This window comes from Dendropsophus ebraccatus, chromosome 9, assembly GCF_027789765.1.
Source record: "Dendropsophus ebraccatus isolate aDenEbr1 chromosome 9, aDenEbr1.pat, whole genome shotgun sequence".
NCBI classification, from domain to species: Eukaryota; Metazoa; Chordata; class Amphibia; order Anura; family Hylidae; genus Dendropsophus; species Dendropsophus ebraccatus.
In genome coordinates, this window is record NC_091462.1 from 48,657,569 (window position 1) to 48,678,216 (window position 20,648).

The 20,648-nt window shown below is 43.5% G+C and overlaps 1 protein-coding gene across 5 annotated transcripts; it reads left to right on the top strand.

The window, feature by feature from the left end:
• The first annotated feature begins 459 nt into the window (after nucleotides 1-459).
• On the top strand, nucleotides 460-18,687 carry LANCL1 (LanC like glutathione S-transferase 1). Of its 5 annotated transcripts, none has more exons than XM_069983221.1 (10): nucleotides 460-478; nucleotides 4,608-4,704; nucleotides 5,406-5,523; nucleotides 5,796-6,003; nucleotides 11,322-11,469; nucleotides 11,562-11,708; nucleotides 12,976-13,158; nucleotides 13,466-13,642; nucleotides 14,004-14,076; nucleotides 16,885-18,687. In XM_069983221.1, exons 2-10 carry the CDS (start codon nucleotides 4,621-4,623, stop codon nucleotides 16,959-16,961), a joined length of 1,215 nt encoding a protein of 404 aa, XP_069839322.1. In that variant the 5' UTR covers nucleotides 460-478; nucleotides 4,608-4,620; the 3' UTR covers nucleotides 16,962-18,687. The 5 variants fall into 5 exon arrangements, with proteins under 5 accessions (XP_069839322.1, XP_069839318.1, XP_069839319.1 ...); XM_069983217.1 differs by lacking the exon at nucleotides 460-478 and adding an exon at nucleotides 581-688; XM_069983218.1 differs by lacking the exon at nucleotides 460-478 and adding an exon at nucleotides 710-749.
• The last annotated feature ends 1,961 nt before the right edge of the window (nucleotides 18,688-20,648 follow it).

A 20,648-nucleotide genomic window follows, 5' to 3' on the forward strand; every position in this document is an offset into this window, starting at 1 on the left:
GACTGTTCACACGGAACGATCTGCGAATTGTTTGCGAACGATCAACGACAATTTGAGAACATGTTCAAAGATCAAAATGAACGATTTCTCGCTCGTCGTTTGATCGATCGCTGCATTTACACGTACGATTATAGTTTGAATTCGATCGTTATCGTGCGAATTCGCACGATTATCGTTCCGTGTAAACGCAGCCTTAGTCATTTTTATAACTTTTGTTGGGCGATAACATATCTTAAAATTATTTTGCAGTGGGAAGGGCATTTTATAAGGTCTAGTGGTATATGGCAGGGAGAGTGGGCACTCAGGAACCTATCTCCCCATAGTGCCCCTTACACACTGTTGATAATTTAGTTGCCCATAGCAACCAATCAGAACGCGTTTTAAATTTGTATTTCGCGCTTAAGCAATAAGCTGTTCTATCATTGGTTGCTATTGGCAACGAACAGCTGCATGAATCTCCCCCCACTATAGCCGCAAGGTCAGTTGTGTACAGTGTGAACAAAGGACGTAGAATCTCCTAGTAACCGCCGCACTGAGCTCAGCGCAGAACACAATCCCCATGCGTCGCTGTGGTGAGGATGGAGACGCGGCTGCTACGTCACAAGGGCGGGGCTTGAGCCAGGGGTCGGCTCCGGATCACGCTGTGCACGTTGTGCTTCCTGTTGTCACCTCGCCGCTCGCCTCTCCTGTGAGTTATATAACGCATGCTCGGGACGGTCCAGGGGTGTAGGTCGCCGTGCACACGCAGGGTTGGGTTTGCGCTTTATTCTCTTTTAGCGCCGTTTCTCGGTGTAGAGCAGGCGCAGGCCATGGCCGTACACTGGCGCGGCTTTCTTGGTTCCTCGGGCGGCGCTGTATAACAGGGCTGCAGTGTGGGCGCTCTGCATTGTAGTCGGTGTAGGCCAGCAGCGGTATAGCTATGGATGATGTATTATAATGCTGTAGACGTGTGCTTATCTTTACTACAGGGCTGCATGACGACGCTTAAAGGGATATTCCAGTTAAAGGGATATTCCAGACACTGTGAGGGATACATGTCTGCAGGCAGTAAGAGACTACAAGAGCAGCCTAGTACTCGCCTGCTTCCAGCTCCCCCACCAGTGCCTGATACCCCCTAATCTGGCCAGATACATAAGAAACGCTGACACGGTTAGGCCTCATGCACACAGCTGTCCTCTAGTCCACAATCACAGACTGTATAGTACCCATTATAGTCTATGGGCCAGTGCATTTAACCATGGGCGTGTATTGAGCGGAATCCTAGACCGCAAATAAGTAGGACCTGCGCTTATATGGTCTGGGCTCCATAGACTTCACAAGTGGGTGGGCCGTGCATTAGGGTATATGCACACTACAGAAATCACACAGATAAGATGCTGCGGATTCCGTGCACACACCTGCTTGATTTTCCACCCATGTAATAGACTCCATTCTGTGCTCGGGCAGATTCCGCCATCTGCTTATAGAATCGACATGTCAATTCTTTTGGCGGACGACTAAATCCACCCGAGCACATAATGGAGCCTATAGGACAGGCAGAACTAGAAGTGGGGGCAAGCGTCAGAATCCGTGACAAGTTATCCGTGTAATTTACGTAGTGTGCATATACCCTAAGGGTATATGCAAACTGAGTAAATGTTCTGAATAACTCTGCACAGATTCTGTCGCTTAAAGGGAACTAATCAGCTCAATCGGGCTGATATGGTTCCCTGAACCGCTGTATACAGCTCCTGCAGCGGGCGCGTGACAGGCAGTGGCGGGGAAGTAGTCATCTGGGCATCAGGTCCGTTACTGGCCTCTTTGCCTGTCAATCATCCATTCGAGCGCGCTAACAGGCAGAGAGCGGTGACTAGATACGGGCAGGGAGCCGCCCAGATGACTACTTCCCCGCCTCTGCCTGTGACGCGCCCGGGGGATTAAAGTTATTCTTTTCAGGTATACAGCTCCTACTGCAGTTGCAGCCGCTACATGCCACGGCTTCTGCAGGAGCTGTATACAGCAGTTCAGGAAACCAGGACGGGCGGAGAGCCAAGTGGGAGCTTGGGGTAAGTGACCAAATCCACAGAGAGTTATCCTTGACACTCAGTATGCATATACCCTAACGGGCCAATCAGGTCTCTTCCATGGATGTGTGGGGGAGACCTTAGATAGCTGTTAGGACAAGGAGACACACAGTGCCTGTCATATATTTGTCTGTGCTTCCATTCCATGTTTTTATTCTCTAATGCAAAGAGGCTTTCCCCAGTGCCGCAAACTGGAATGCCTCCTCACTCCCCCTCCCATATCTGACCCCGCTTATGGCTCTGCTTTCAGCTGGCTGTCAGTCAAGGCAGGGATAGGAGGGGGAGTGAGGAGGTGTTGCAGCCCTCAAGGTCTTTGGCACTCTTTAATACTTTGCATTGGAGAGTAAACACATTTTTCTATGTTCTGGAAACAAAGACAGATATATGAAAGGAATTGTGTGTCCTTGACGTGACAGCGTCAGCAGTTTGGAATATGCATTGCAGCTGACAGATTCACTTTAAACTTGCTCTTGCTGCTCTGTAGCATGCTTATTTGATGGTAGATTGCATCCTGTCAGTGTTTGAGATGAAATCAGTATCACAATCTGTGTCAGCATGCTCCGATTGTTACGCATTTGAATACTGATGGCTGATGCAGTGGGATGCAGCCCATAAGCTGCATTGAACTCCTTTAGCCACTAGTGATCAAATGCTGAGTGTTCGAATCAATTTTTTTTTAGATGAACTTGTCTCGGCTGTGACAACCTGCTCAGCCAATCACTGCCTTAGACAGGGCAGTGCAGCAGTCAGTGATTGGCTGAGCAGGCTGTGACTGCTGAGGGCTGCAGTCAGCAGGAGACCAAGATACTGTACACTGCAGGAGGACAGTGGGGGAGCCCAAATAAATAAGGATACCTTTTTTATTATTTTATTCTACAAGAGCAGCAGCAGTATGCCAAGAGTTTTATAATGACAGAAAACCTCCTTATATAGACACTTTCCTCATAAAACTTTGCATAGACCAATAGTAGAAGTAAATATATATAAAAAAACCTTTCAATATATTAGACAGAAATTCTTTCTTATTATCAAGCATCTTGCTCAGTGCCATCCTTGTTTGCATCCTGTAGCTAATGTAGGGATAAACTTACAAGCCATACAAGTCTGTAAAGGAGGGAGATGGGAGGGGGAGTACCTGGGGACATAGGCAGAGAGAGACAGCTAAAACCCTTTGTATATTCAAGATGGTATAGGTACTATTATAGTCTATGGGCCAATGACCGAAAAAAGGAACCTGCACTTATATGGTTCGTATTGTGGTCTGAGCTCTATAGACTTTAGGCCTCTTCATTCCCACTTTCTGTCTGTGCAGGTAGCAGGGAACAAGGGGGAAGTGAGCACTCAACTGACAGGTTGGCTCTCGCTTCCCCTTCATTATTGTACCTTATAATATGGCCTTAAAGGGGTTATCCAGCATTAGAAAAACATGGCCACTTTCTTCCAGACACAACACGACTAGAGATGAGCAAACCTCGAGCATGCTCGAGTCGATCCGAACCCGAACTTTGGGCATTTGATTAGCGGTGGCTGCTGAAGTTGGATAAAGCCTTAAGGCTATGTGGAAAACATGGATATAGTCATTGGCTGTATCCATGTTTTCCAGACAACCTTAGAGCTTTATCCAAGTTCAGCAGCCCCTGCTAATTAAATGCCGAAAGTTCGGGTTCGGATGGACTCGAACCCGGTTCGCTCATCTCTAACAATAAGTAGTTCTCTCTATTATGTGCATGAGCCCAGTAGTCCTCAATATTCATGAGAAGCAGAAAACTCCACCCACCAGCTGCTGATTGGCAGTTATCTATCCATGCTGTGTATAGGCAGTCAACTGTCAATCAGCAGCTGGAGGGTGGGGGAGGGAAATGGCAAGAATCCTATTCTCCTGCATGTTAGGACAGCTGAACAAAATGATGTAAGGCTGCATTTACACGTCCCGTGTTCTGTTCGTGGACTAAGTACGACACAGACGTTGAATGCAAGTCCTGGACTGTTTCCCCGGGCACCATGATGCATCAACATCATGCCGGCAGGCGGGAAACGTCGAATCGCTGTGGCACTGTAATGACAGAGCAGCGGCGATTTAAAGAGTTTCCTCGCTGCTGGCATGATGTTGATACATTATGCTGTCTGGGGACCTGCATTCAACGTCCATGTTCCATAGACAGAACATGGGACGTGTAAATGCAGCCTAAGTTATACACCAATCTCTTCAGCATTTACATCACTGAAGGCAGTATAAACCTACTAAAAGATTCCCTTTAAGGTTGTGCACAAAGACACAGAAGTGCAGGATCTCCTCCTCTGTGTGGGCAGATACCATAGATGTCCCCCCACCAGCACAGGGGGATTAACATTTTTATTTATCTTGCAGAGCAGCTAAAATGCTAAATATATGGCATACAGTGGGCAGATATAGTGCAAACAAACATGGGAAGTCACCTAAAAAATACTTCAATTATAGAAGAAAAACATGCTGCCCAAATAACCCATTTGAAAGGACAGAAAGTAATAAATACATCAATATAGTACATCTCTTTTTCTCCTTAGTTTGTTATAGATCATGGATGCCAGAAGCTTTCCAAATCCTTTTTTATATCAGGATTACAGTAAAGATGCTTCACCGCCCTTCAATTCAGCTGGACAGGTGAGTTCACAGCATTTTATATATATAGCTGGTAATGTTTAAAGGGAACCAGTCAGCCCAATCGGGCTGATATGGTTCCCTGAATCGCTGTATACAGCTCCTGCAGCAGCCGCAGCACGTACCGAGCTGAGCTGACAGGCACAAACGGGGAGGCAGTCATCTGGGCAGCTCCCCGTCCATGTCTCTGCCTGTCAGCGCGCTCCGAGGGATGATTGACCGGCAGAGAGACCAGTAAAACAGGGATTAATGTGCTTTTTTTAAGGTTATACAGCCCCTGCTGCAGCCTGATTGGGCTGATTGGTTTCCTTTAAATACATTTTTTTTTTAACCTGTAACTTTTCTGCTGAATTTGCATGTACCGGTGGTCCTGCATGTGTCCCACTGTCTATATAAAGTGTATGGTAGTGATAAATACAGCTGATCTGGAGGTTGGTGCACACTCTATTACAAAGGGCCGTATTACAGGGCCCGATGGACTGTGGGGCTGCCTCCTATTATACAGAGCAATGTGTGATCAGTGGGCAATGATTTATAAACATGTTGAAAGACAACAATTTGACTGATTGGGCAGGTAACGGCCCTATGTAATAGGGCCCAAAGTGTAACCACTCCACGCATGAGCACCTATCATTTGTATAGAGTGACTTTGAAAAGGAAATGTTGGATTTAACTATGGTTATGATTTTTTTGTTTTCCTGAAGCTGAGTCCTGAATTCGTCAGTCGTATACATTACAAAATTAAAGAACTTCTTCAGCATATGGAAGCTGGACTAAAATCTGCAGATCCTAGAGATTTCACCGTGTACACTGGCTGGTCTGGTAAGATACATTTTAGGAAAAAGCACAAAAATTATGTTGTGTACATTTTTTTGGTGTTGTATTCTTGCATGTAAGGTAAACCTTTATAGAAATTGTTAATGATATACCTTAATAGGGGTTTCTAAATTAAAAATAAATGATATGGCCTGCAATGGGAGTTAAATAATAAAATTACATTATTAGGTATTTTGCTTGACAGCTTATTATATTATCCTTTTGACAGACTACTGTTGTAGTATCTCTGGTATATCTCTTGCTTTTTTTCTCTCCAGGAATAGCCCTTTTGTATCTTCACCTCTCTGAAGTCTATAGAGATCAGTCTTGCTTGCTAAGAGCACAAGAATATGCATCCAAAGCATTGCACTGCCTGAACAGTCGAGATGTCACGTTCCTCTGTGGTGATGCGGGATCCTATGCGATAGCCGCTGTTATTTTATATAAGCTTGGGTCCCATAAGGAGGCAGATGAGTGTATTTCAAGGTAAGGGGTTCACCTCTTTTCAGGGAACAACCCTGTTCTATAATAGAGAACTACGGCTGGGTTAGCTGTGTCCTGTAGACATACGCAGAGCCCTTAATTTATACACCCAATGTTTAGTTATGGTAGATGCTAGTTTGTAACATACATAGGGTTCTTTATTTATTATAAAAAAAAAAAATATATATATATATATATATATATATATATATATATATATATATACACACTGCATGGTGTGCTTTTTATACGTGATCGATAGATGGAATAGTACACTGCCCCATCCCATCCGGCACGCCTAAACGTAGGCCAAACAGAATTTTGGCGTGCGTCAAATGAGTTGGACTCTAGATCTGCTTATTGCATCCTGGTGCTTGTGATAAACGGAGGTTTCCGCATCGTTACTAAAACACAGTGACAATGTAGCCTAATGTATGATATATTTGCACTTTTTTGTGCTGCATAAGAACATCTTCATATTTTTGTTAAAAAAATCTTTTTTTCCAGTGCAATTTTTTAATTAAGAATTGTTTCTTGGCTCATTTTGCTAGTAAGCTGCGATTTTGTAAAAAAATAGCTGCAGTGTGATCCTAGAGCAAAATGTGAATGCATCCTTCTCCTAGTTCATGGCCAGTTGCTAACTGGGGTGGGACACTGCTGCTGCCAAGGATTGGCTGAGCGGGTAATTCTCGCTCAGAAGACTCACCTCAAAAGCAGGAAGTAGCAGTGAGTTGTGGGGAAAATAAGATGGGAGCTGCGAGGACCAGGGTGGTGAGTTATAAAATTTTATGTGCACTGGCAGGTAAAGTGAATAACATTCCCTAAGGATTTGAGTAACTTTGACAAGGGCCAAATTGGGATTAATAGATGACTGGGTCAGAGCATCTTTAAAATTGCAAGTCCCATGGCATGTTCCTTATGTGCTGTGGTTAGTACCTACCAAAAGTGGTCCAAGGAAGGACAGGCAGTGCCAGGGTCAAATGTTCATTGATGCTTTTAGGGGGCTAGGACCAATATATCTAGTCTGATACTATGGAGGAGCTACTATAACAGATATTGCTGAAATGCTAATGCTGGCTATGACCAGAGATGTCATCAGACAGAGAACATGTTTGCTTGCTGTATATGTGCAGACCGGTCATTTTATCCAGCTGTTCATGCTGACCCATGTCTGCCTCTCAAAGTGCCGACAGTGGGCAGTGGACCTGTAGTCAAACTCACAAAAATTTCAGCTTAAGGGTGCCTTCACACCTACCGGATCCACAGCGGATCTCACTTCTGCGGATTCGAAGCGAGAACCGCTGGGGATCCGGTACCATTCACCCCTATGATAGCACATATTCGCAGCGGGATTAACATCCCGCTGTGAATATGTGCTTTGACCCCTCGCTGTCCGCAGCCCCGCTGCCGCCTTAGCCCATCCTCGGCCGCATCCCCCATCTCCGCCCGCATCCCCTGCCGCATCCAGCAGCCCGCATCCCCCATCTCCGCCCGCATCCCCTGCCGCATCCAGCAGCCCGCATCCCCCACCGCATCCTGCAGCCCGCCGCCGAGAGCATAAAGTACCTGCTCGGCGGCGCGGCTGCAGTGAGGCTCCCGGCTCCGGTCCCGCTCATTAGCAAGACCGGAGCCGGGAGCCTCACTGCAGCCGCGCCGCCGAGCAGGTACTTTATGCTCTCGGCGGCGGGCTGCAGGATGCGGCGGAGGATGGGGGATGTGGCCGGAGATGGGGGATGCGGCAGAGGACGGGCTAATGCGGCGGCGGGGCTGCGGACAGCGAGGGGTTAAAGCACATATTCACAGCGGGATGTTAATCCCGCTGCGAATATGTGCTATCATAGGGGTGAATGGTACCGGATTCCCAGCGGTTCTCGCTTCGAATCCGCAGAAGTGAGATTCGCTGTGGATCCAGTAGGTGTGAAGGCACCCTAAAAATAGCTTAGGGTGTCCTGATCACAAATCTTCCTAGTTTCTGAGATATGTGGGTTATAGTTTCTCTGACAGTTTGCTTAATAGTCAGTTAGGTGTGAACTTGAAGGAGAAGTCCGGTGAAAATTTTTATTAAAGTATTGTATTGCCCCCCAAAAGTTATACAATTCACCAATATACACTTATTACGGGAAACACATAAAGTGCTTTTTTCGCTGTACTTACTACTGCATCAAGGCTTCACTTCCTGGATAACATGGTGATGTCATGGCCCAACTCCCAGAGCTGTGCGGGCTGTGGCTGCTGGAGAGGATGATGGCAGGGGGACACTGAGGGACACAGGGCACTGGAGGGACACTGAGCATCCCTCTGCCATCATCCTCTCCAGCAGCCACAGCCCGCACAGCTCTGGGAGTCGGGTCGTGACATCACCATTTTATCCAGGAAATGAAGCCTTGATGCAGAAGTATGTGCAGGGAAAAAAACACTTAGGGTGCATTCACACCTACAGGATCTGCAGCAGATCTGCAGCAGATTTGATGCTGTGTTCAGTTATTTAAATGAAATCTGCTGCAGAAAATCAGCTGCAGATCCTGTAGGTGTGAACGCACCATTAAGGTGTTTCCCGTAATAAGTGTATATTGGGGATTTGTATAACTTTTGGGTGGCAATACAATACTTTAATAAAAAATTTTTTACCGGACTTCTATAATTTTTTTTAAAAAAGTGGTTAATATCAGGTGTTGGGTGGATTATACAGTCACACCCCCTAACCTAATATTGTCCCTTTTTATAAAAATTATAAAAATTAAGTTCACGCCCATCTGATTATTAACACCGAATTGTTTGAGAAACTATAAACCCACATATCTGACCATATCAAGATACAATAAAAAGGTGTGTTTTGTGTTATCAGGGCACCCGAAGATATTTCTTGATGGTAAGGGTTCATTTACACAGAAAGATTATCTGAAAGATTATCTGCCAAAGATTTGAAGCCAAAGCCAGTAATGGATTGGAAAAGAGGAGAAATCTCATGCTTTCCTTTATTATCTGATCTCTGTTTATAGTCTATTTCTGGCTTTGGCTTCAAATCTTTGGCAGATAATCTGTCAGATAATCTTTCTGTGTAAATGGACCTTTACATCAGATTTTTTTTTTGGAGAGTGAATGGGAGAGGCTAGCTACAGAACCACTGTTTAAAGACATGTAAACAACATGTGGTGTTAATCTGGGGAATTGATTTTATCAGTTAAGGATTGCAAGGTGGCGGAGGCAGTGTTATGCCCCGGCTAGTGTTTTGATGAAAACCTTGGGTTTTGCCATTCATCTGCATGCTACTTTGACATGTTCAACCTACCTTACTATTGTTGCATACAAAGTACATTCCTATATAGCAGTGACTTCCTTCAGCGGGATAATGTGCCCTGCCACATAGCCATGGTCTTAAACCATTTCTAAACAGTTTTTTAAAGACTAAGCCTCCAAAATTCCCAGATCTCCAACTGAGCATGTGCCAGAATAACTGATCCATGGTGCCCTATCTGACAACTTGAAACTTGAGGAGTCAAGTCTTGGCCAACATTTTGAGACACTTTTAGAGGTCTTGTTGAGGACAGAGCTGTTATTATGGCGTGAATGGGATGTGCAGCTAACAGCAGATTATCTTTTGACATATTTAAAGGGGTACTTTGATCGGTATTCCTTTTTCTGCAATGCCCAGGGTGGGGGAATACAATTACATCCACCAACCTCCCGGCTCCAGTGCTGCAACCCACATTCCACTGCTGTGGTCCCCCGTTTTCTGTCCATCTCCTGGTCCAAGACAGGACTTGAGACCTGACATTTCAGGCCCGCTCAGCCATTCAGCGGCAGACACGGGCCTCACCCACCCCCTCCCGGGACATTGCAGAAAAAGAGGTCCCAGCCCGAATACTCCTTTAGGATACAAACACACAGGATGTATACGCAGCGAGTTTCTCGCTGCTTATCCTGTCCTGGTTTAGTCAATGGCAGACACAATCGCAGCAGGGATGAAGATCCCTGCTGCGATTTTGTCTGCAGTCCGCCCCGTTAACCCCCCGGCCGCCGGAGCATATACTTTACCTGATCCCGGCTCCGGCTTGCTGCGGGGGTCCCGGTGTCTTCAGCATGCCGGAGCGGGGACCAGGTAAAGTATAAGCTCCAGCCAGCAGCCCCGATCAGCCCCCCCCCCCCCCCCAGCCCCGATTAGCCGGCCGCACCGATCGCCCCCCTCCCCCCGCAGCCCCGATTGCCCGGCGATCGGGGCTGCGGGGGGCGTTCGGAGCAGCCGGGACTGCAGGCGGCCGGCTGATCAGGGCTGCGGGGGGCCATCGGGCGATGTGCGACTAGGGGCGTTGTGTGGCCGGGGGCTGGGGGCGATCGGGGCTTCAGGGGCCGGGCATACATTACCTGATCCCGGCTCCTGCTTGCTTCGGTGGCTCCCGGCACGTCACCCCCGACCAATCATTGCGCTGCCCCGCCGCAGCGCACTGATTGGCCGGGCGGGCCGTGAAGACACCGGGACAATCTGATGACATCAGCCGCCACCAGAAGAAGCTTAAAGGAACTGTACTATCAGGCCTGGGCTGAAGCACTGGAGGCGGGCTGACCCACCTCCAGTGGGAGGAAACCTCCGCCCCTCTATGACACTGCTCCATTAGAATCAATGGAGCTGTATCATAGAGGAACGGGGGTTTCCTCCCATTGGGGGTGGGTCAGCCCGCCTCTAGTGCTTCAGCCCAGGCCTGATGGTACAGTCTCTTTAGGATCTTAGTGCATACAATGTACTGGATAATAGCACACTCTAAGCTCCACCCTCTAGTGGCAGCTGAAGGTAGCAAGCATGCTATTATTTAAGTCCATGTTAATTCATGTCTATGCTGGGGATCTGGAGCCAAATCAGAAAAACCAAGCTCAGCACCTTCTATATCCTGATTCTGTGTATTGACTAGAGATGAGCAAATGGCCATCTAAACGAAGAGCAGCACTTTGATTGGCAAGCAGCTTGTCAACCGGCTGCCTTTCAACTCTTTTCCACTCCTCCCAGGGTGTCGGGGAAAGCTGGATACAATCCAGGGAAACTTCTCCCAGTTTACCAGGACTGGATCCAGTCTTTTTCCACACCCTGGGTGGAACGGCAGGGAGCGAACTTAGTTGAAAGGCAGCAGGCTGATGAGCAGTTGTCGCGTTGTTTTGTTTAGACGGGCGATTTGCACATCTCTAATTAATACTCCAGCATGGAACTGAAAGGGCCATATTACACAGCTCGATATGCAGGGTAAGAGACTTACACATAGGTTGTGTGTATAGATCAGTGCTTTGCCTTTTCTATTGATTGATGGGTTAATGCATTTTACTTATTTTCCCAGAGTGCTCCAGAAGCACACCTCTGTGATGAGATTGGATTCCCGACTACCAGATGAGCTTTTGTATGGCCGTTTGGGTTACCTCTACAGCTTGCTGTTTATTAACAAGTATTACAAGGGAGAGAAGGTTCCTTATAGATGCATCCAAGAGGTGAATGTTTGACCATTATAATGAAAGGAAACATGTTATTTTTCTGGTTGGTTTCTTTCTTCATCACATGTCCTAAATAATTTATTTTTTAGGTTTGTGAAATACTGATGAAATCTGGTGAAAGCTTTGCTGTTCACAAGCGCATAACAAATCAAAGCCCGCTAATGTACGAATACTATGGAGAGTACTACGTAGGACCGGCCCATGGTCTCGCAGGCATTTATTACTACTTAATGCAGGTATGTTTACTGTACCAAGGCAGTATAGCATATACTACAATAATAAGAATATTGGAGCTGTTTAATTTTACCTTGTGTACACTAGTTTTAGTTTACTCTCCATAAGAACATTATGATATTTTGCCACTTGTTGGGATTTTTTTTGTAAAAAAAAGGAACATCTTTTCTGTTAGAAATATAAGAATAACTTGGCAACAGAATGTTCCTCTGATGTGATTATAAAAATTTTCTATTTTCACCCCATACACATAAAGGTGGCCATACATCTTCAATAACTCACAGCAGAATGATCCTTCGGCTGTCCGTTTTTTCTCTTTCTGTCCCCATCCCCACCATACATAGGAATTTTCAGTGTGACCGAGTGTTCCTGTGCTCTCTGTGGGCAGGGGTAAGCCTCTTTCAGAGAACAAAGGGGTCGGACAGTGTTTTTTCCATTACATCGAAACTCTATCTCCACCAACATCATCTGTCAGTGAGAGGCCCACACACTTTATACTGACAGCCAAACTCGCCACAAGCGTCAGGTACATACGCCAAAAGGTATATGGGGAACTTATGCCAAAAGTCAGCTGAACTAGCTGACTTAGCAGGTTTGGCCAACTTTAATGTGTATAGATGCCTTCTACCTTTCTGTTGGCAGATGACTTTCGAGGGAAAAAAGGGTCAGGCGGTTGAAATCTTACATGCCTGACCCTTTTTACCCCTCGAAAGATAAGTCGCTGCCAGAACTGACTGGAAGTAGTTAACCCTTCCTTTTTCTTTTGACAACACACGCAAGCTTTCCTTCAGCTGACAGATTTTTCTTCTAGTCTCCTCATACACATGAACATTAAAGTCTATATGGCAAAATGTTTGCTTACATATACCTCAGTAGGCCTAGTCACTTTAATAGACTGTTTGGTCCATTTGCTGAATATGTACTTTTGTTTTCGCAACTCAAGTGTGGTGTGCTGAGCTCTTGAGTGTGACAAAATAAAAGCATATGTTTAGGACATGGACCAGACATTGTCACTAGTAAGCTACATTTGCTCTATTAAAGTCAGTGGGCTCGCCATGGGTAAGCTGTGGTATATGACTGGTATGCCAAAATATATCAGCGATCTGGAGCCTCAGTGCAGTGTGAACCCAGCTAAGTTTACATGAAATGTTCAGCGATACATGAATCTAATATTTTAGTATAAATCCAAATGCTTTATTCTCTGTATCAAACTTGGTTTCTGGTACAAGTAAAACAGTTGCAGTAAAATTAATTTATTGTTCTCCCCAGCCTGAATGTAATGTCAGTAGTGAAAAGCTACACACCCTTGTTCGACCAAGTTTGGAATACGTCCGCCAGATCAGGTATCCTTCTGGAAACTATCCTGCCTGTGTTGGGGACAACAGGGATCTTCTGGTACATTGGTGTCATGGAGCTCCTGGTGTCATTTATATGTTAACACAGGCCTACAAGGTACTTACCTCTTTTCCTCTGCTCTGATGAAAATATCCGAACATGCATTGATGAATATTATTAATATTGTCACATATATACTATCTGCGTCACTGGCAGAAAGTGCAGTCAGAGATGCAGCATCACACAGAGTGGTCTGATTGCAAAGGTTATTGTATGACATCTAAATACTCTCCTGTTCTGCTCCACACCGTCGGATGCTTCATCTGACCAGGAGACTGTGACTTTGTCACTTACTGTTCACATTGTCTAGCTGCTATTTTACAGAATCTAGCTCCTGTCTACATGTCATTCTTTCTGTTGCCAGGTTTTTCAGGATGGCAATTATCTAGCAGATGCTGCACAGTGCGCTGAGGTCGCCTGGCAACGTGGATTATTGAAGAAAGGATATGGTATATGCCATGGAGCCGCAGGAAACGCCTATAGTTTCCTTGCAATGTACAACCTGACTCATGATTTGAAATATCTGTACAGAGCATGTAAGGTGAGTGGTTTGGCAGTATTGTGGTAGGACTTCTACTAAGTAGGCAGTCAGGATTTCTACTATTAGACTTTAAAGGGGTTATCCACCTAAGAGTGATAAAATGAAATGATAACTGTTCTTGCTCAAGACGACCTACGTATTTTGAGCCATCTCCTGTCTTTCTAGCTGCTGCCATTTCTGAGTTACAAGTTTATCTAAAAGCCAATCTATATCCAAGATAGGAAACTACATTTCCCATCATGCATTGCCCGCAGCATCTAGCACACATGATAGATTGCAGAATATGATATGAAATTCTACTTTTCAGTAACTGTACAAGTGTTTAATGTTCCTTGTTTTTGATACTGTAATCTTTTACCAGTTTGCAGAGTGGTGCATGGATTATGGGCATCATGGTTGCAGGACTCCAGATACTCCATATTCTCTTTTTGAAGGTATGTTAGATGACCTAAAAAATATATCACCACAAGAATCATAAATGATCCAAGCTGTAGCTTTTGCTTAGCTATTGCAGTACAGCTATTTTATCATACAGTATTTGCAAGTCTTTGTATAACTGGATTGTAGAGATCTAAGTGTCACTCATCACAGCTTCCTGTACGATAGGCTGTATCTCACATAGGGATGTCACGATACCAAAATTTTGAGTTCGATACCGATACCAGCTTTCGGATTTCGATACTCAATACCAATTCGATACTAAATAAAAAGTTTGAGAAAAAAAACACGTAAAAATACAAATATAATTTCCCTTTTCCCTGACTACAGATATGTTCCCCCCCATGCACAACATTTTTATTTATGCGACTTCTTGATCACTTTGTTACATTTTATAGTTTGGACAATTCACATGTAATGGATACATGTATGTTTTTGTTTTTTACTTTTTTTGAAAAAAAGGGAAAAGGGGGGATTATTAGAACCTTTATTTTTTGTTTTGTTTTATTTTAAAACACTTTTTTTTACATTTTTTATTCCCCTCTAACCTCAAGCATACCTCCCTGTGCACAACTCCCAGAATACCTTCTTGTGGGGAGTTGTAGTGCACAAGGAGGTATGCTGGGAATTGCAGTTGTGCAGCTCCTGACACAACTCCGTGCAGCATACATTCTTGTGCACTACAACTCCCAGCATGCCTCCTCGTGCACAAAGAGGTATGCTGGGGGATGTAGTGCACAAGGAGGTATGCTGCTGGGAGTTGTAATGCATTAGCAGCCTCCTGGCACAACAACTCCCAGCATGCCTCCTTGTGAACAACTCCCCACAAGAAGGTATTCTGGGAGTTGTTGTGCCACTGTATCGGTGGGCCCCGCGGGAAGGGGGGGGGGGGGCGACAGGATTGTGGACCCGGAGGTTGGGGAACTGGCTGGTGTAAGGGACCGCTGCCGCAGCACCGGTGGGTCCCGTATTTGGAATGGTTGAATGACTGCCGCCCGCGGGATTACGGGCCGCAGTCATTAGCAGTGAGGGGCCGATCCATATGCAGCAGACTCGTGCTGCATATGGAGCGGCTCTGCGGGGGTTAAATGCCGCTGTCGGTTATGACAGCGGCATCTACCCTTTAAAATAGCCAGCACTAGCGATCGCTATGTGCCGGCTATTTAAATTTCGCGCCGCCGGGAGCGGAGAGCGCGGGCGGAGGAGGGGACACCAGGGGGCAGGGGGCGGCACACAGAGAACACGGCCGGCGCTCAGGTAGCTGCCGGCCGTGTTCTCTGCACCATACTTCATGTTAATCTGCACTATTATGCAGATTAACATGAAGTATCGATACCAGGAAATCCTGGTATCGAACCGTTTTTCTGACCAAAATATCGATAGTAGTATCGATATTTCGGTGCATCGTGCATCACTAATCTCACATACTTGCTGAATAATAGTTAATTTTAGTGCAACTAGAAACATGACAATCAGATAGGATGTCAGGTGTCATATGAATGGAAATGGACAAAATACAGACAAATGAGAATAACTGGCAGAAAGACGTTCTCTGCGGTTTCACCAGCAGTTTAGCACTTTGTCAAAAATATTACCAAGTGCATCACTACACTACATGGTAGAGAATGGGTGTTAGTGACATATGCGTCTCCCAATTAACCTATACAGAATAAAAATATACCCAAAAGAGCCTTTAGGCATTGCTTGTGGTCGTGAATCATCATTGTGTAAGGAACAGAATTTATTATCAAAATGGGTTACAAGCTGTTGCTCACTATCACATTGAAGGTGCTGTGGAAAGCACCGCTAATTATTCAGCCTCTGTTACTGAACTGCAGAGATACGACCCCACAAGGCAGGTCACATCAGGTCAATTCCTACTCCTTGCTTATACTTTACTTAAAGTAGAAAGTTAACAAGTCTGGAAGTCTATATTAACACTATTCAGGAAAGCGTTGTCTAAAAAAAATAAATAAATAATCTCTGCAGATCATTTACAGGAGGTGATGACAACTTTACATTCTACCACACCAACACTGTATGTTTCCAAGTCATATTGTGATGAATGCTCTGCATGGGGTGGAACACTGCCTGGCATCTTGACAACCTACAAGTAATACCGTGGCACCATAAGGGGAGCACCATACGGATAATTTAACTGTGATCCTGCCTCAAATTGATAAAAAAATACTACATGATAACTTTATTTTGTGGGTCAAGACGAGTACAGCAATACGCATTGTGTAAAGTAATGGGCACTATTTATCTCTTGCTATAGAAGCAATTTGTTACTGCAGAAAATTCTACTCTGCCAGTCACTGACTGACAACTAGCAGTCCCTCTCTTTATAGGTGCTCCATTATGTATTACACAGTTCTGTGTCCTAGTTAGCTGCATCAAAAAAATCATGATGCTGCAGACTCTTTATGTCAATGATGACAGAGGTTCATATCAATCTTTTATGCACAGTAAATCTTCTTTCTGTTCAGATATAATATATCTCTGCTGCAGCTAGGTTATGTATGTATTACAGAGATTAGCACAATATATTTCACATTTTAGTAGTGACTTTGAAAGACTAAATATAAATGTTCTATCTATGGTTTCATGCTTTTATGTGCTAGCAGTGTGATATATATATGTGTGTGTGTATATATATATATATATATATATATATATATATATATATATATATATATATATATAATGATTTTCAGTATGGGGCTAATTATTCTGTATATTATTGTGTATACAGGTTTATTTTTCTTATTATTTAGTTGTCCTTTTCAATTCTTTACTTGCAGGAATGGCCGGCACCATCTACTTTCTGGCAGACTTACTGGATCCTGCAAATGCTAGGTTTCCTGCTTTTGAGATATAGATATTGTTGCTTTGCTCCATGCGATGCTTGACATGTAAGAGGAGTCTGTTCATGTCTTCAGCACTTAATTCCTTCAACCTCTTGACAAAAGCCGAGATTCATGGATGTGATGATTTTCAGTGTATATGATGAGTAACATCATTTTGCAGCTCTTTGTTAGCATGACAGTGCTTGTCACATGAATCTCCCTAGCGCGCAGCAGCAGCCGCCTTGCTTCCCGCTGCAGTGGAGAAAATAAGCAGTGATAGTTCTGCACAGAGTACTGGCTATGTCGTCTTTTTTCTCTTTTATTGCCGTTATTTAAATGCTACTTGCGTTTTACTACTCCTCACATGGACTTACTCATGCATAGTTAAGTATAATATGCGACATGTGATTCAGGAGAAAACTGTACAAATAGTTGAGCATGAACAATGATATTTGTGTTTGAGGTACATCAATTTTTTGTATAATGTTATTTTGAAGGACTGGTCATTATTCCAAATTTCTTTTTATTTGTGAAAATATTTGGATGTTTTAGTTTTGCCTTTCAGGTGTGATACAGCATTAGAAGACAGGAGATTTGATACAGCGCCCTGCACTAACATGGTGTTAGCTCTCACTACACGTAGATGGTGATTATTAGTGACTGGATCCTGAAGTTGGGCCCAGCACCAAAGATAAAAGTAATAACCTTTATATTTAACCCGTTGAAAAGGGTTAGTCTAGTGGTCTTAGTTGTAACCTGCTAAGAGTCACAGAGCTAAAAAAAAAAAATCAGCTTCAAGAGCCACTAGGAAACTAACTTTTTTCATGGATTGTATGAAGTTTATTGTGTTCTTTTGCTGGTGCTGAACTTCAACTTTATACAACAGTGTTACATAGGTTGGACAAAGTAATGAGAATACACCAACATTTACATGGTCAAATTGCCCAGTCATATAGCTTATATAGCTATAAATAAACATTTTAACCACAGTTCAACAAAGCCCTCTTTGTCCCTTGTGTCAGCATAGGGTCCTATTAGACTAAGCGATTTTTAACGATAAATGATTGCAAACAAGATAGTTTATTGTTAACCTGAAATTGTTCACCATAGTGCAGAGAACAATAGTTGTTAGTTACAATCATTACCACGATTGTTTACTCCATCTGATCCCAGCAAATGAAGAAACAATGTGGAATTACACTGAACAATTAGAGAACAAATGTGGAACTACAGCGAATAATTAACAACACCAAACGAAGGATGAAAAATTTCTCATTGGTCGTTTGATCATTGTAAATTCGAACAATGTAATGATAATTCTGACAATAATCATTCCATGTAATAGGGCCTTACACTTTTAGCCACAGCTTCGTCTGTCTGCACGTTTTGTCGTTCGGTCATACTGTGATGTGGGCGAGTAAACAGGAGCCCTTGACACACATCAGCTTGGGTCACAGATACACTAACCAGTTACCAATCAGCAACCATCACACTTGGAACTCTGTAATATCCTACCGACCCCAGAACGGTTAAAGATTTTTAGAACAGCAAATGTAAAAGAGTTTTATCAATAGCGATATAAACTGCATGACTGAGAAAAGAGGGTATCAACATCACTATGTAAAATTAGGGCTGTTAGTTTTTTGTGCAGCCCATGTACAGCAGCTTTGTTGATCTTCTGTAAAAAAAATAAAATAAAATAGTCCACAGCTTAAAGGAGATGTCAGTAATGAATAAAAATATGATATGTGTATTGATCGTCATTGGTGACAGCCCCTTTTATTTGACCTTATTTGTTGTCCTGATTAAAATATATAGTTAATGAGCTTTGTATGTAATAGCCGTAAATGTTAATGGGAATCTGTTATCTTGGTTATACCATTCTAACTAAACACCGTGGCCCGAATTTATCAAAGGGTGTAAAAAATACAAACTGGTGTTAACTACCTCTAGCAACCAAACACACCTCCTCTTTCATTTTACCAGAGCTGGAAGCTGACCTGTGATTGGTTGCTTTGGGCAGTTTGCACCAGTGAATATTTTACACCCTTTGACGAATCTCTCCCCTATATTTCCACCTACAAATGTGTCTACTAGAAAAGCTTTTTAGGTCAGCACGCATTGGACGTCCTCATTCCCCTCTCAGATTCTGTGTGAATCCACATATAAAGTTGGAGGCATACAGATACAGCATAGCCCTGTAGCAGCCTGGGCACCATAAAACACATGATAACACATATATATCCATATGCTAAATGTATGTATTAGCCCGCTTTGAAATAGTTATCCAGTAAAGGCATCCTAGAAAGTCACACATAACAGTAAGGTTTCTTGGGAAAATCTCAATTTTAGTAAGGGAAAAAGAATTGCCATGTTGTTTAGATCTCTACATTTCATAGCAATTGTGATGAGAGAGCTATGAGAATTCTTGTATATGGGATTGCTTTTAATACACTCTTTACCGTGTACTGTTGCTCACAGTAAGTAACCTTTTATTCTCAGAATTTCACTTTTAGAACTAAAATTGTCACAGATTTGTCCTTTTGCAACTGTTTAGCTTTCCTTTACATGGTACCGTGTTAAGAATAAATCAAATAAAGTATACTTGTTAAAAAAAAAAGCCCCTTCTTGATCTAGTAAAATAGATCCATTGCATTAAGGATTTTTCCCCCTTATAGTCTGGTATTTTTTTAATGGCCAGCAGGGGGCAGAAGAAAGTTGATGTGGTTAGGGTATGACACCATCCAATGTACTGCATGTTGTGAGCAGTGCTTCTTTCCATTTACTGCTCAAAGAAATACACTGCTCAAAAAAATTAAAAGAAACACAAAAAGACTGCATCCTAGATATCAGTGAGTGAAATATTCCAGTTGCAAATCTTTATTGATTACAAATTGAAATGTGTAGAGAACAATAAAACATAAAAATGATCAATGTAAATCAAAATTAACCCCTTTAGGAGCCTGTCACTTAAGGACCCATGACGTACCAGTATGCCAGTGGGTCCGGCGGCGCTATGAAGTGAGCTCAGGAGCTAAGCTCACTTCATATTACGTAGGAACTGCCTTCTATCAGCAGCCAGGTCCTTACTGTTTATGAGGGGCTGCCAGCATTTAAATGTCAATGACAGAAGCTTCACTGCTGTCACTGTCCGATCGGGACCCCTGCAGTGTAATGTGGTTCTGATCATTGTAACTGACTGACAGAGGTCTCTTCCCTTACTCCCAGCAGTCAGATGGGCAATCCATGCATAGAGTCTGCCACAGACAGGCTCTATGCATTGATCGCAGATAGCATTGATCATTGCTATGCTATGGCATACCAGTGATTAGTGTTAGTATTGTAATGTAAAAATTAACAAAAAATGATCAATACATCCAAACTACAAAGATATGGTACTAATAAAAACTAGAAATCATAGCACAAACATGATGTCCCATACTGCCCCGTAGGTGAAAAAATAAAAGCGCTATAGGAGTCACAATAGGGCTAATTTAATCATACCTATTTGCAAAAAAAAAAGTTCTACTGTTAAAAAACCGTGAAGTGCATTATGTAAACACAGAAAAATGTGGATATTTTGGGGGTTTTGTCATTTATTTTATGGTAGATTAAAAGGATTTCATTGCAAAGTACACCTGTTCCTGAAAAAAAACAAGCCCTTACATGGCCCTGTAGATGGTAAAAATAAGAGTTAGAGTTCTTCGAAGTCAAGGAGG